Genomic DNA, 15,949 nt, shown 5'->3' on the forward strand with positions numbered 1-15,949 from the left:
TTTTATGCTATTGTTTAATTCAGAATTCAAAAACAATACTTATGATTACTTTCTACTTAATACTCTATAAATAATATTCAGTAAGTGGTCTGCTCAAAAGGAGGTAGAACTTCAGTTTCAAAACTTTTCTGTGATTGGATTTCAAAGAAATAAGTCCAGAAGTCAAAAATATTTATTTATTTTTTATCTTTATCAAGTTTTTATTCAATCAAGAAGATAAGTTAATGACTAAAAATATTTTATATAATATATAATATATTTTTTAAATATTAGGAAGGATAAACGATGTTAGACGTCATCAAAAATGTCGTATGGCGGGGATCGAGACGATGCTCGGATACCTAGATAATGTCGACATTGTCAATAACGTCGTTCGACAGATAAATTCCCTAAGGGAAATATAACTACGTGATGTTGCATGACCTAGGCGGACGCTCGTGCAGGTCCGACTCGTGGGGATTCGCCGAGGTCTAAGCTTCGGGGTGGGCGATTGGTGACGATGATGGTGACCTTCTGACCCTCATCAGAGCAATGATGGCAATTACAATGCCGAAAATGATATTTCTGTTGGCGCTCACACGTAATGGATGGTCTTGATGCGTACCTAGGTAAACACTCACTTGTAGTTTTCCGGAAAATATACTGTAAGATGTAATATAACAGAAGAGCAAGGAGAATGGTGTACCTCATTGGTGGTGGCGTTCGTCGTCGATGTCCTCGTCGGTGCATGAGGTGATGCACACAGTTACAGGGGAGATGGTGTTGGAGGAGGGCACGCCGCAGCTCGACAAGCGCTGTGGCACGACGCTGGAGCAGAATTCTGGGGATACTCGAGGAATCTGTGGGAGCGAACAGGCAACGACGAGGCAACCTTGATGGCTAGTTTGCATCATGGGTGCGTTTGAGGAGGATTCGGCACGGCGGAGTGGGCAGCGGTCACAATTAGGCGCATCTGATGCAATGACGAAGGGCATGTCGAAGCACCAATTGTAGACTATGTTGGAGTTTAATCTTGACTCAGTTATTTGAGAGGTTTTAGTTTGAATATGTCAAAGAATAAAGCAGGTCGACAGAGATAACTGGTTTATAAGAAGATGTGGAGGCAGCAGCTAATTTTTAGGAGCTAAAGACTGGTGTCTTTGAAGACCAAGCACATGGACAGGTGTGTGGTCAGGGTTTGTTTAAATCCATAGGCAGTTATGGGGGAGTGCCTACAGATATGTAGGAGTTTTCATTGTTGTAGAATGTTGTGTGCATCAAGGTTCCTTCCTCTCTCAACGTGTTCTTGCATCTTGTTTCTCTGTGTGAGATCAAGAGAGTGAGGGCTTAAAACCTTTTTTCTCTGTGTGAGATCAAGAGAGTGAGTGTATGTGCTTCTCTTCTTTGAGTGAGTTGTTGAAGCGAGAGAGCTAGGATCCAACAGACTAGCAGAACATCACCGGGGCACAATGTGACATCTTCATTGTAATCCATTAGGTCACTCGATTGAATGTCTAGTGCACACGCCATCGGGAGGGTCCTAGGCATGGCGTAGTCCCAGCAAATGACCACAGAGGCGTGGACCGGGATCCAAATAGCAGGTAGCATCCAAGAGGATCCGGTGAGACTAGGGGTTCCGTGGGGCTAGCCTGAAGGGGATGGGGGGCAAACAGCTTGACCAATGGACTCTCATGATAGAATCGCAGCTGTAAAGTCCCACCAAAGAGGGCCCAAGTTGCCGCACTATGACAAGGCATTCCGCGATGTCAACGCCGACTGCCGAGGTGCAATAACACAGGCAATCTACGTCGGGCCCATGCAGCAATGGTCAGCATTGACCGGGCTGGCGAGTGAAACCGCAGTTTCTACTGCAACCGTCAACATGTCCCGCACGATACAATCTTGCATGCCCAAAAATGCACTCAAGGCGTTGTGCAGTCTTCTCGACAGAGCGTCAACACCCTGTGTCTTCAGAAGTTGACGACAGAGACAACAAGGAGAATAGGGAGGAACGCGGGCGCTGAGGGTGAATATTGTATGCCAAGCGGTGCTTGATGCGGCTGGTTGAGGCGATGGTCTTCTGGCCTATGTTGCGTGGAGGGTAGTGTAGAGGTCAGGGGAGGACAACCTTGCATCAGGGCTCCTTCCGCTTCACTCAGGTGTTCTACCTACTCTCTCTTCTCTCTCCCACACTCTCTTCTCCTTCTCCTTCTCTTTCTAGCAAGCACTGCTTAACTGTTAAGGACACGTACTTAGAGAACAGCACTGAGATGAGTCACAACTCGCCGGCTCCTCCAAAACATTTTCATAGCAACGGATTCCATTCAAAATATTTTCTTCTATTCTATAACCAATGTCACTTCCACTATTATAAATAGACCCTTGTAACGTTTGTTTTAGACACAGAAGATCAACTTATTTCTTAGACTACTTGTTCTTCTTGCTTCTTCTGACCTCTGATTCTCATCGTTCTTCACTCGATCATTCTATCATACTTCAACATGGTACCAGAGCGCGTTATGACGAGCCCTAAAGACGCGACGTGAAATGGAGTTATTAGCATCAAAGGTGACAAAGAACTCGATCGCCAGAAAAGCCCCAGCGCTACATATCCCTCAAGTTGGAATAAATTTCACCCGAACAAACTATCCGGTGTAGAAGCGCTGCATGGAGGCCACCGTCACATCCCAAGGCCTTGGTAAGCATCCTACTCACAAAAGGCCATCGTCTGAACCTATGTTTTTAGATCGAAAAAGCAACTGATGTATGATGAATATGACTGTCATGGCCATCTTGATGTTATCCATAATCGATGATGTTCTTCCAGTGATCCAAGACATCATTACTGCCCTTGAAGCATGGAGAACCCTTAACAATGAACTCACCTCTAGCTCAGAGGCAAGAGTCATGGAGTTAACCAACAAACTCCCCAATATCCGACGAGTTATGCACAAGATATACGCAATATCTCTAAATCACTTGGTGCAATAGGATGCATAGTCCATGAGCGCACATTGAAGTTTGTTTTTCTTCGAGGATTAGGCCAAAAGTATCAAGCCTTCAGAACTAGTGTAAATAAAAATTCCAGTTTTCTGTCATTTGACACCATTGTTGGGATGCTTTGAGCCGAAGAAAACTTATCGACATTTGGTGACAACAAGGAGACGGAAGACCAGCATCCACCAGAAGCAAAACAAACCCACAGCGAACAACCACCAAGGCAAAACCAAGGTCGAGGTGGCCCTGATAGAGGAGGTCGATGACAAGGAGGAAATCAATCCACCAGAACAGGTAAAAAATGCCAAATATGTGGGAAAATTGGTCATTGAGCTGACATTTGTTACAATCGATTTGGCCACAGAACTCCACAAAATCGGTCACCAACTCCACTCACAAAATTTAACTATCCACCCGTTCAAGCTTATTTTGTATCCCCAGGCATACCAGCATCGACCCCATCAGCACCAAATGCCAATATGACGCACTAGTACCCCGATAGCGGAGCCACGCACCATGTCACTACAGATCTACAAGTCGTGAATCCATTGATTCCTTTCTCGGGCACAGGTAAGCTCCACATAGGAGATGGATCAGGTTTGTCTATTAAAGCCATTGGTGATTCTGTCTTATCTACAAATACAAATACTATTTAACTACAAAAAGTCCTTTATGTCCCTAAAAACAATAAAAATCTACTATCAGTTCGAAATCTTACGATTGATAATAATGTATATGTTGAATTTCATCCTCATGCTTGCTTTGTCAATGATCGACGGACAGGGGAAACCCTTGTCAAGGGTGATGTGTGGAACGGGCTGTATCATCTGGCTACGACCAGACCACCACAAGTTTATGCTGCATGGGCATCCTCAGAATTATAGCACCAAACACTTTGTCATCCCACTTTAAAATTTTGAACAATATCATCTCGTGTTCTAGGGTTCCGTTAACTGACTTGCCAAGACAAAGCACATTCGAATCATGTGCCATGTCTAAAGCAAAACAGCTACCTTATGAACAATTGAGTTATGTTTTGTCAAAACCTTTGGAATTGATCTACTCGGATATTTGGGGACCTACCTCTGTTATTTCTTAGTTCAATTTGCTTATTATGTTACGTTCATTGATGCATATACTCGTTACACATGGTTATATCATCTTAAGCAAAAAAGTGATCTTCTCGACAATTTCATCTCATTCCAAAAATTAGTTCAACGACAGTTCAACTGCAAGATTAAAGCTTTTCAGTCAGATTGGGGAGGAGAATACAGGTCCCTTCATAAATATGTGCGCACACATGGCATTCACCATCGAGTTTCCTGTCCACATGCCCATCAACAGAATGGAGTTGCAGAACAAAAACGTAGACATGTCATCGAGATTGCCCTCTCACTCATGCATCATGCTGGTATACCGCAACGCCATTGGGATGAAGCAACTGCCACTGCAGCATACCTCATCAATCGACTTCCTATGGTCCAACTACACTTCCGGTCTCCCTATGAGGTACTATACTCTCAACCCCCTAATTGTACTCACCTTAAAATTTTGGATGTCTTTGTTATCCTAACCTCAAACCATATGCTTCCTCAAGGCTAAGTTTAAGGTCTGAAAGATATGTCTTCTTCGGGAACAGCTCTCACCAACACAGGTACAGATGCTTCAATCTTTGTACAAATAAAATTATTATTTCTAGAGATGTTATTTTTGGTGAAAATATATATCCATTCAAATTAAATTTCATTTCCATACCTCCTTTATCAAATGCATCTACGCCATGTTCCACCACACACCCAGATAGTATTCCTACATTGATGGAACCCGAGTCACTGTGCCTGCAAACACAACCCCTCGAAACTAACAATCCAGTCATGCCCAGTGAAATATCACCATGCCCTTCGCCAACCAACACCTATTCATCGGCACCAACTCCTACACCACCGAAACGTTTTCAAAATATTTCAGATCTATATTCACCACCTACGAGATATCTTCTCCCTTCATTTTACACCTCTGTCAAACTTCCCTCGGAGCCTCTCAACGTGGCAGCTGCACTTAATGATCCGCTATGGCGTCAAGCAATGTTTAACGAATATGAAGCTCTTATCAACAATTCTGCCTAGGATCTAGTGCCTCCACCAAAGAGTATCAAGCTCATCGGCTGTTAGTGAATTTTCAGAACTAAACTTCATTCTGATGGTCAAATCGCTGCAAGGCTCGCCTTGTAGCAGAAGGCTTCAGTCAAACTCCTACTGTTGACCACCATGAAACTTATAGTCCCATTTTTAAAATGACATCTTTGTGAATACTTCTCTACCTAGCAGCTAGTAATTGCTGGCACATTCATCAACTGGATATCTCCAACGCCTTCCTCCATGGTGACCTTGCGGAGACCATATACATGCGCCAACCTCCAGGTTTCACATCTCAACAACAACCAAATCATGTATCTCGCCTCCGAAAATATTTTTACGGACTCAAACAGGCACCCCGAGCATGGCTTGAAAAGCTAAGTTCCTTCTTTCTTACTCAGATATTTTTTATTACTCATAAATGTTTTGAATGGACTCATGCACTGACCCTTCATTATTCTTTAAAATTTCCAATAAAGCACCACTGTACATTCTCATCTATATAGATGATATGTTATTCCTAAGTCCTGACAAGCAACTCATTTTCCATACTATAAAAAACTTAAAACACTAAATTTGCAGTTCGAGATCTCGGTCCAGCCAAAAGCTTCCTTGGCATTCAACTGACTCATAGCAAAGCAGGTTTGTCTCTCTCACAAGAATGCTACACTATCAAAATACTACAATTAGCAAAAATGACTGATTGTAAACCAGTCAATACTCCAAGCTCCACCAATGTTGAAGTGTGCATCTCAAGGATGATGCTACATTATATAGAAAAATCATGGGAAGTGTGCAATACCTCACTCTTACACGTCCATGCATAGCATTTGCTACAAATAAAGCATGCCAATTGATGCATGACCCACAACCCAATCATTGGGCCTTCCTAAAACATCTTCTCAGGTACCTTAAAGGTACCTTCAAATTCTCTCTCTAATTTTATATTGACTCTCCAAATCAGTTACATGTTTTTAGTGATGTCGAATGGGCTGGAGATCCCATGGATCGAAAGTCCACCAGCGGATTTCTAATCTATCTTGGTCATAATCTTATTAGCTGGGCGTCCAAAAAGTAGACCACGGTGGCACGTTGCAGCATTGAAGCCGAATATAAGGTCATTGCTAACGCCACTACAGAACTCATATGGAGCAAATCCCTCCTTCAAGAACTCAATGTTCTAGTACTTCTCACTCCAAAGCTCTGGTGCAACAACATTGGAGCCACATATCTCAGTAAAACTCCTGTGTTTCATGCCTCAACTAAACACATCGAAATAGACTCTCATTTCATCCGTGATTATGTCTCACGTGGGTTACTGCAGATTTCCTTTATTTCCACACGTGATCAATTGGCGGATTTTATTATAAAATCTCTTCCCAAGACACAATTCTGTTTTCTTCAGTCCAAGCTCAATCTTCACCCTCATGAGCTTGCAGGGGAGTGTTAAGGACACATACTCAGAGAACAGCACTGAGATGAGTCACAACTCGCCGGCTCCTCCACGACTGCCGCAACTGCTGACAAGGCCAACCTTGCCGTCATTTGTTACCGAGAAACGCTATCATCAACCACCATAATGATCGTGTGGTATCAAAACATTTTCTTCTAAATTATAATCGATGTCACTTCCATTATTATTAATAGACCCTTGTAACCTTTGTTTTAGACACGGAAGATCAATTTATTTCTTAGACTACTTTTTGTTCTTCTTGCTTCTTCCGACCTCTGATTCTCGTCGTTATTCACTTGATCTTTCTGTCATACTTCAACATCAACAAAATAACACCGCTGGTTCATTAGGGCGCTCCTCATGCCCTCATATAGGGCACATGTTGGGCCCTTAGAAAGATCCATTATGGAGGGCCCATTTACATAAACAAAACAACATCAAAAAGACCGAACATAACGACATATGACGCACACTAAATGACACAAAGGCGACACGACATAGGACGACACAAACATGATCACGACACGACACATACAGACACGATGAAACAAAAATACAAATGCAATAAAATGGTGAAAACTATATGAATCAAAATGCAAGAAGGTACACATGTGCTTTCACTTGGGGTATTTGAACCCAGGTGTCTTCATATGTGCCTTGGCGCACCAGTCGGGCCGGATGCGAACTGGCAGGGCTGTCGATGACGGCGATGGCGGCTCTAACGATGATGGCCGTGCTGGCGACTCTGAAGATGTCTCTAGGGGAGTGGGCTGGCGCGCTCCATCAATAAATATATAGAGTCATTTTTATATCTTATTTTTTATTTTTTATTTTTTATTTTATGGAATTACATCAAAAGCAACAAAAAAATATTAAGGAGAGACAATATTTATATAAATTTATTAAAATTTTATTTTAATTATTAAAATAGGAGTAACGAATATGGATTTTATATTTATGTATTTTTATTTAAAGTTATAAGTGCTAACAGGCTAAAATTACCTTTTTGGTGGTTGGCAACAGTGGTCCCCAACAACATGCAATGACGGCAGGCATGGACCTGCAATCATGGGCCTTGGGTTAGATGTACTCTCAGAGGGCATGGATCACCTTAGAGAAACCTTTACTTAACCAAATGTGGCCAAGTCCTGTTAACAGAACAGGCCGGGGTGTAAAAGAAACACTTAAAACAATTTAATGGGATTTAAAGAAGAAGAAATGGGATGCAAAATTAGAAGAATAAATTGATGGTTTTTTTATTGAAATATGTTTTAATAACTAATGTGTCTGTAAGTTTTAGTGTTAGGCCCCTAACTAGGCGGCATTCCATGCCCAGAGGCCTGCATGCTTATTGGGGGGGCATGTCCGTTGTATTTCAGCTCACGACATTTTTAAGGACTGAGGCATAATGGGTAGCGATGCCCAAATACCTAATCTATTAGGCCATTGCCATTGTTGGTGGTGATTCACGGCAGACTGCGCACGTGCCCATCCACGCCCAAGGCGGGACGGATTAGGTATGGTACGCGCGTGCTGGGTGCGTGGGCTGATTGGTGTGTGCGCGCGCGCCAAGCACCGCGCGTCAAAGCCAAGCGCCACGCGCGGGCGCCAATGCTGCGCGCCAGCACCGAGCGCTGCGCGCGGGAGCAGGAAGTGCTGCACGCGGGTGCGAGACGCGCAGGGCGGGCGGCATGCCGCGGGTGCAGCGCGCGGAGTTGTGCGGGGTGCCGCACAACGGCCGCGTGGGCAGCGTGCGCATTGCGTGTGCGGGGCGCGCGGTGGGGAGACATCCCTCCTAGAGACTAAGGCATTAGGCGCACAGAGAGCGCAGAGACCGCATAGTGGGCGCACATCGCTCCTGCGGTAGTGCTGGGCGCGCAGCGCCCAGCTCGGGGGCGTCGAATGTGGCAGCATCGCGCAGACTACGCACTAGCGTGTAGACATGGATGTTGGTGGCGTGTGTGATCGTCAAGGCAGGGGTGGAGTGTGTGATCGCCACGCCCGCGGGTGCGCGGCGCCCAGCCCGGCGCATGTGTGTAGCGGCAGAGCGGGGGCGCACGCACAGAGCAGCGGCCCTGAGGTGGTGTGGCGACATTACCTCGGCGCAAGGCGCTTCGTCTCATTCCTTGTAACACCCCTCGTCTTCCTCCATGTAACCCTGATGTACTCTTTAAGATATCAATACAATGACCCCATTCACTGACGGTGCCTAGCACCAACATCTCCTCTAACCCCTTCTATGCGATCTTAAGCAATTGCAAAAGCTTCCGCTGCAAGAGATCAAGGCTGCTCAGTGTTCTGCTCCAAGCACTGAGGCCGGCACACGCCAATTCCGAGCAAGAAACCTAGCTCGACATTTGGCCGTGTGACATTTAGCGAGAGAGAAATTTGGATTCTAAAGAGAGAGAATGGGGTATAAAATGAGTAGATAAAGAGAAAGTGATGTAAAAATGGAGAGCAATTTAAATGAACGGAGATGAAGACAAAACTTTGGATATATGTTCTTAAAGTGTCGATGCTCGTGTCTTGAGCCCCCAACGCATATGGATCCTTATATTTTGCCAGGAACAAAAGGATGAGAAAGGTTGAACACTTCAAAATACTTCGACTACTATTATTCTCCTACTTAACTTGTGTTAAATATTTAGTACTGTATCCTCACGACAACAAACGCCCGAGAGAGAGCGAGAGAACCTCAAAAACACATTTTTCCCTTATCCCCCGTTGTCACTATCCCATCTCTTCTAGTTTTTCTGTATATATTTTTATCGTGTCTGCTTTGTTAGTCCAAAATTAAAGTATGATTCATTGGCGGAATTCAGCTTGGGGGAGATGGGAACCTACTACCATTTCAATTCCGTGATGTTGTCGAAGACGCCGGCCAACAAACCTGTTTCCGCGTCTATCGTCGGCTCTTCCAATTCTATTGCGGAGGACAAGTGGGCGTCACACAGAGGAACAGACGACCAAAAATAGACCAATATTAAGTGCCTAATAAATCGTGCACATACCTTTGCATCTGCCCTCATTTACTTTGGTTGTCTTCATCTTACGAACTTCCAACCAACATTTGTCTCCAAAAGGGTCAACGCAAAGGACAGTCAGCCTGGAGATGGAGAGGATTTTTTCCTTTAAAGAGATAATTCCACTTGAGATTCTCATGAGTTTCCCTTGTCGTCAAAAGGTAAATATTTTGCACCGTTTAAATTTTCTCTTCTCGCCTGTTCTAAAACACGATCTTCCTAATGGAAGATATGATACCTTACTGGTGTCACGTTGACGCGCGACCTAATTCTAAAGAGAACCCAAGATGCCTTGGTTGTTGGAAAGAACTCCAGAAGATAACGCAAGAAATCTTTCTCACTCACTCAGTAAAAGAAAGTCAAAAACACTTGTCATGATTTATCTTTGGTCCACACAGGTTTTTATACAACTCATGGGGCTACCACCTTGGCAGGCCACTTAACCACCGGTCAGTTAGAATCACCTACGTGTGATTATCTGAGCCGTCCATTCAGAAAGAAAATAACAACAGATAAACTATCGTGAAGCAAAAAAACAGAAAAAAAACTGTTCTTGGAACCGCTTTCTTCTAGATTACTTCTATCATTGGTGTCTCTCAGAGGAGTATTAGATGTAACAATTTTTTTTTTTTTCTTACGAGGTCACCCCATTGATTTTCATTTTTTTTCTTCTTCTGAATTTTCCCGCTTACCCAGGTAGGTAGGCCTACATTCCCTGGCGCCTTCAGTTGAATTCGCTAGATTGTAGCTCAACGTGCGGACGCTATGGAAGCGTGGGACAGTGGGGAATATAGAATTAGGCTTGCTGTAATGAATTTTCATATCTTAGGTGTATCCGTATTTATAGAAGTTTTAATTTTTTGAGGTCTCTCCTCCGAGAAGATGGTAATTCATGGAGCCCAGAAGGGTGCAAAAGAATGGGATTTTGCGCGCTTACATCTGCAATTTTCTGGGAAGATTAAATTAGACTTTTTGGAGGAATTACGGATGAGGATTTTGGACGGACAGAATGGGCATCCATTCAGTCATCCTGCATTTCGTTTCGTCTTAATCATCAACCGTCGCTGATTCGTGATCATCACCATTCCGTCATCAGCCCGTCATTCGTATGTGATGAAAAACGGAACAGATGACGGTCGAATGGATCACTTAATGGACGAAATAGAGCGAGAGCGATATACATGTATAGAGAGAGAGAGAGAACGAGAGAGAACACAAGAGAGGGAGAGAGGGTGAGGGCAGAGAGACAGAGAGAGAAAGAGTGAGAGAGAGCGACGTGGGCAGCAGTCGACATCGTTATAGTTCCCTTCGATGACGGTCGCCATCTCCATCGATGACGTTCGTCATCCACGTTGTCCACGACAACCGCAGTCCGCTGCACGGTTGACTACTATCGTAGTCCCCGTCGTTGATGCGAATTATCGCCCCCGTCACGACAGTGGTCGTCCTCGGCCGGTCGTCATTAAAGCATCCTTATCATTCCATCGTTTTGTCCACACCCGAAACGGGGTCCAGTCTTTCGTTTTATCGCGGGGCCACTCTGTCGGTGAGATTAGAGGTGAAAAACGGTGATTCAACGTCGGATGCTCGGAGAGATGATAGAACACGAGATTGAGTTGATGTTTCTTCCTGTTTATCCGTACATGTTAAAATCAATTTCAAATGACAAGGCGAGCCAGCGAGCCGTTGTCTCTTTTCATATGTTTGAAATTGGTTTTATGGCTTCGGTTCAATCAGTCTCACAACCGACAGTTCTGATGAGAAGTATGCATCAGCCACCGGGGCCTGAAAGACTATAGACAGATGAGGCGTGTTAGGAGGGGCATGCTAGAGGATTGCAACTTAATTTCAGTGAGCCTTAGAAGAAATCTCTCCCCCACTGTCCACATCGTCAATAAGAACCAAATCAAGCGAATTGCGCAAGTTTTAGGAAACAATTAAGCACCAGTAGTTCAGAATCAAGCCACAGGATGTAAGCGAATTACACGTCCGGGAAAGTAAATGATAACGCAACCTTCCAGTCGACCTTCAGAAGCGCCACCGTCTCCAGAATGATCAAGTGGAGATCAACGGCTTTCCTTAGTCGGGTAGACCCGTTATAGGCCAGGTACGTAGGTCACGCCAGTGGAAGGAATCCACGACGATCCTTGAATGAAGTTCGAGACGGTGAAATCGGAGCTCTCTGCGGCGCTGATTAAGTGAAACCCCGGCCAAGAGACCCGTCCCGAGGTTCCCGCGCCGCCGCCCGCGTTGAGCCCCTCGGCGAAATAGAGCGTGTGGAGGGCGAACCCGCCTGACCACTCGGACCAGCCCTCGGGCTGAATAAAGTTGTTGATATTGGATTGGATAATGACCGCGCGAGAGTATTTCTTCCAGGGCCGACCCAGATAAGATCGTACCGAATAGCGAGTGGGGAATAGGTCGGAGCCGGCCTGAACGTTGCACTTCTGAGCTACGAAGCCGGTGTTCTGCCCTGGGTCCGTGCGGCCGTTGGCCATCATGGCGTTGAAGGCGCCGGTCCTCGGCCGCCGGAAGATCAGGTTACAGTTCTGGAAGAAGGCCGCGGCGTTTCCGAAGATGAAGTCGATGGTTCCCATGATGTCGCAGTCTCTGTAGAACTGCCTCAGAGACTGGGCAAAGAGCGTGTCTTGGTAACCCTGAATGCTGCACCTGAAGAGCACTGCGCGGTCGGAGATGAGCCTGAGCGCGAGCGCCTGGCCTTTGTAAGGGCCCGCCGAGTTCACGAACCCGATGTCCATCGCCATGAACCGGTCCCCCGTCACGACTGGAATTACAAGGAGACAAATTGGTGAGCAGCGATAATTAGAGAAGTTTGATAGTTGAACGAGTTGTTAATTCTCCAGAGTAGATTTACCGACGGTCGCCGTGTCGGGCATGTTCGTGCCGCCGCCGACGCTTGAATCGTGGGAGATGATCGTTGAGTACTTGCCCTCTCCGACCAAAGTGACATCGTCGTGGGTTATCCTGATCTTCTCTTTGTAGAAGCCGGCCTTTATCAAGATCACGCGGCGGCCGTCCTGAGAGGCCGTGGCATCGAGCGCCTCCATTACCGACGTGAAATCGCCGGAGCCGTCGGCCGCTACGACCGCACTTGCCTTTGTGTCGGCGCTAGCAAGGAGAGTGAAGTTCTTCTTGGTGACCCAGGATGGTAAACGCGCCTCCGAGGAACGATACAGGGAGCTTTCGTCAACGGAAGTTTTCGGAATGCGATTAGCGAGGGCGAGGGCGTTGCTGGACAGCGCCGCCAGGCTTTTCATCTTCGTCGACATCAGTTTCGATTGGTGGCTTGGAAGTTCTTCGGCGGCGTCTTTGCACGTTTCCTGGAACGTTATCACGGCGCTCAGCCACGTCCGGATGTCCTCCTTTTTCTTCGACGGCGCTGACTTTAGCGCTTTCATGGTCTGGTTCAGCCTCCGAAAGGACATCTCCATGAGCTCCTTGCAGTATTCTGCGAGTCCATGCAAGCGCGCCGATAAAGCGTCCTTTATTCGTTCGCAAGACTTGGTCCGGAAAAAAAATTACAAAACTACGAAAACGCTCATAGCGGAAGATTGCCTACCAACTGCTTCCGCAGCCCCCGCCGCTTCCGATGCCTCCAGAGAGAGTATGGTAAGCCCCGGCTTCGTCATCTCCTCCATGATAGTGTCCACAAGAGCTAACGCAGCGGTGGAAACGTCATCGACGGCGGACGCTGACTGTTGTCGAGGGAGCAACGCGTCAACGCAGTCTCTGGGAAAGCGAGTGTATTCGCACAGTCTATGAATATCCTCTCCCCGGGCGGGCGCAATCCAAAGGTGAAGCACCACCTGAACGCACAGACAAAGAAGAAGCCATGGCTTTGGGAAGAACGAGCCGGAATAATAGCCCCCGCGCCAGGCCATTCCTCTCCAGACAGAATCACTCTGCACTCCGCCCTAAGCGCAAGCGCAGGCCACAGCACAACTATTTGCGTCCCTTCACGGGGCGGGGTTTTATTAACTCGTGGAGTCAATACTTGTAGCCATCGAGGACATCGACTCCGCTCTGGTGGGTGACGGGTCAAGTCCCAGGAACGATAAAAAACCCCGCTTGATTCCGCCTCTGTGAGAAGCGCGAAGCCTCGATGAGCTGGTAGGCCTTACGCGTTAAGAGGTCACCTTCGATGTCAGGTCATAGAAGATCAAATCCCCACAACTTCAAATCGGGTCGTAGATGTGAGAACATGGGCCCCGAATTGCACGCACATCTAATCAGAGAGCGGGTAGGATTGAACGAGTAACTTCGCAAGGTCCGCTATCTGCTTAAATTATCGCAGACTACGAGGCGACAGAAACCCAACCTCTACATTATCTAGGATACTACTGTATGGCTCAGAAACCCCTAGTTGGAATCAAATCTCACGGCCATGGTTTTCTGTTGGAGAAGCCGGGCATCTGCATGATTGGGAGCAGCCCAGTTAATTCTTCATTCTGCCGAATCTACCCGCATGCAAGCTTGTGAGTGCGAGAAGGGTCAGATAATCGGACCCTAGGGAAGGACCATCACGTTGAGGACCGTCGGTACTCCCCTGCGAGGCATGAGACTCAGAGCCCTCTCTCACACGGCAGTGGCCGAATAATTTGAGCCATGGCCGCACAACGAAGCAGGCAAAGGAACTATCACCGACCGCGCCTACCTATCCCACCATGAATTCCTTTGCGATCATGGGTGTCCGCGTGGCTGGCTGTTCACCTCCCGTCGTGACCAGGGACGACTCGTAATAAATCTATCCTGCTCTGCAGCAACGGACGGCGCCGACAAGCATTACTTGATTGACGTTCTGGCCGTCTCCCTTCTCTCCATATTGTTGTCCAGGTAATACGGCCGAGGACCGCTCCGTATTTTTGGGCAGGAAATACCCACGAGCAGGCCATCCATCATCTTCAAGAGGACCACTTTTTAATCAGTAGAACTTCCTCACTTCCCACGAGGGAAAAGAGAAATCTGCCGGATGTATCTCGAAGTCAACTCTATAACTTTTTTTGTGGGGGAGGTTGTTCTGAAGCGTTATGGAAATGCAAAGATTGGGAAACTTCTAGTTCGGCCAAACTCTAATGCGATATGATGCCATGCTCACATATTGGGAGACTTCTTGTTCGGATGATGTTTACCGATTTGGTTGGATGAGTTGTTTGGTACGGCATCTTGAAAATCAAAGTTTCATATCCTGATTGGACGAGGTAAGTGAAACTTTCTCAAATTAGGAGTCAGAGTGCAGGTACTTTATTAAAATAATCATTTTAAATATATCAAACTTCTTTTTGGAAATAATCAATATCCTATGAAATCATCCGACGCCAGTCAAGGATTACGACGCCGTCTTTTTCTGTGTTTAGCTTTATTTTGGCCAATGAACTTCTTTTTTATTTGATTTTGGAAGAATTTACAAGTAATCTGACCAGATTACGTCTTACGTCTGAAAACAATCCAAATGAATCTTTTTGTGAAATAAAATTGTCATTAATTAAAATCATTCAAGTTTTTTAAAAATCATAAGGAAAATGAAAGGACTTGAATAGAGTCATTCATGGTATCTTTAAAAAATTTAGGTTTTATTGAATGATGGTCCAAACTTATAAACATCGTCCACAAAAAATTAATTATTTTATAAATCATGACAGCTACCCTAAAAATTAATTATATCACCCAAGCACATTTGAAAGTACCTGGGGATTAAAAAACCCAATTGCTAGCATACTTTTTTCATAAAATGCTGACAAGGTTGGTTGATGTTATTTTATTGTCACCATCTTTGGGAATACATATTTGCTTTTTACCTAAATAGCTCTCTAAGAACCAAAACAACTTCTGCGGTTAAAATTTTGATAATTTCTTATTAGTGAATGGCAGGGAAGAAATGACCTTTTAAATCCAAAGTCACAAAGTATTCTTTGATCTGGTTTTCACTTCATCGCTTTGACCAATTTCTTCAGGGTTATCCTGATTTCATTTGGTCCAATATGAGTTAAAATCACCCATGTAATATCTGAATTTTCATAAATAACTCTATTATTCAACCATTTCTTAATTTATTACTATACCATAATTCAACCTCAATGAGATTTTAGTATTCTTCAAAAAAATCTCCTTATGGTTTGAAACTATTATCCATGAAATTGAATGCATGTATTTTTATTACTAATTACTGTCTAATCATTAAGTACCACTTAATCTCTGATTTATACATTTTCTAAAGATCAATCAATGCACTGTATATTTGTCCAAATATTTAGAAAAATTACAAAAACATTATTGGTTTAATACCTACATATTTACGATTAGGGGGTAATAATTTTTCTGTGATGTGAGTCATCTATTTCAGT

The 15,949-nt window shown here is 45.0% G+C and overlaps 1 protein-coding gene across 1 annotated transcript; it reads right to left on the reverse strand.

Moving 5' to 3' along the window:
- Positions 1-11,511: 11,511 nt before the first annotated feature.
- Positions 11,512-13,563, reverse strand: LOC144713775 (pectinesterase 2-like). Its single transcript, XM_078588459.1, has 3 exons — positions 13,168-13,563; positions 12,463-13,056; positions 11,512-12,372 (listed from the first exon to the last, which is right to left on the reverse strand). Exons 1-3 carry the CDS (start codon positions 13,487-13,489, stop codon positions 11,684-11,686), a joined length of 1,605 nt encoding a protein of 534 aa, XP_078444585.1. The 5' UTR covers positions 13,490-13,563; the 3' UTR covers positions 11,512-11,683.
- Between the last annotated feature and the right edge of the window lie 2,386 nt (positions 13,564-15,949).

The sequence above is a fragment of the Wolffia australiana genome, chromosome 16 (assembly GCF_029677425.1).
Source record: "Wolffia australiana isolate 7733 chromosome 16, ASM2967742v1".
In the NCBI taxonomy this organism is placed as follows: Eukaryota; Viridiplantae; Streptophyta; class Magnoliopsida; order Alismatales; family Araceae; genus Wolffia; species Wolffia australiana.

What these genes read in the sequence shown, in the direction of transcription:
- LOC144713775 (XM_078588459.1), bottom strand. Translation starts at nt 13,489, where the DNA reads ATGGCCTGGCGCGGGGGCTATTATTCCGGCTCGTTCTTCCCAAAGCCA. An exon ending in GGGGGCTGCGGAAGCAGTTG is followed by an intron (nt 13,057 to 13,167) that starts GTAGGCAATCTT and finishes ATGGACTCGCAG; the next exon opens with AATACTGCAAGGAGCTCATG. An exon ending in GCCCGACACGGCGACCGTCG is followed by an intron (nt 12,373 to 12,462) that starts GTAAATCTACTC and finishes TTGTAATTCCAG; the next exon opens with TCGTGACGGGGGACCGGTTC.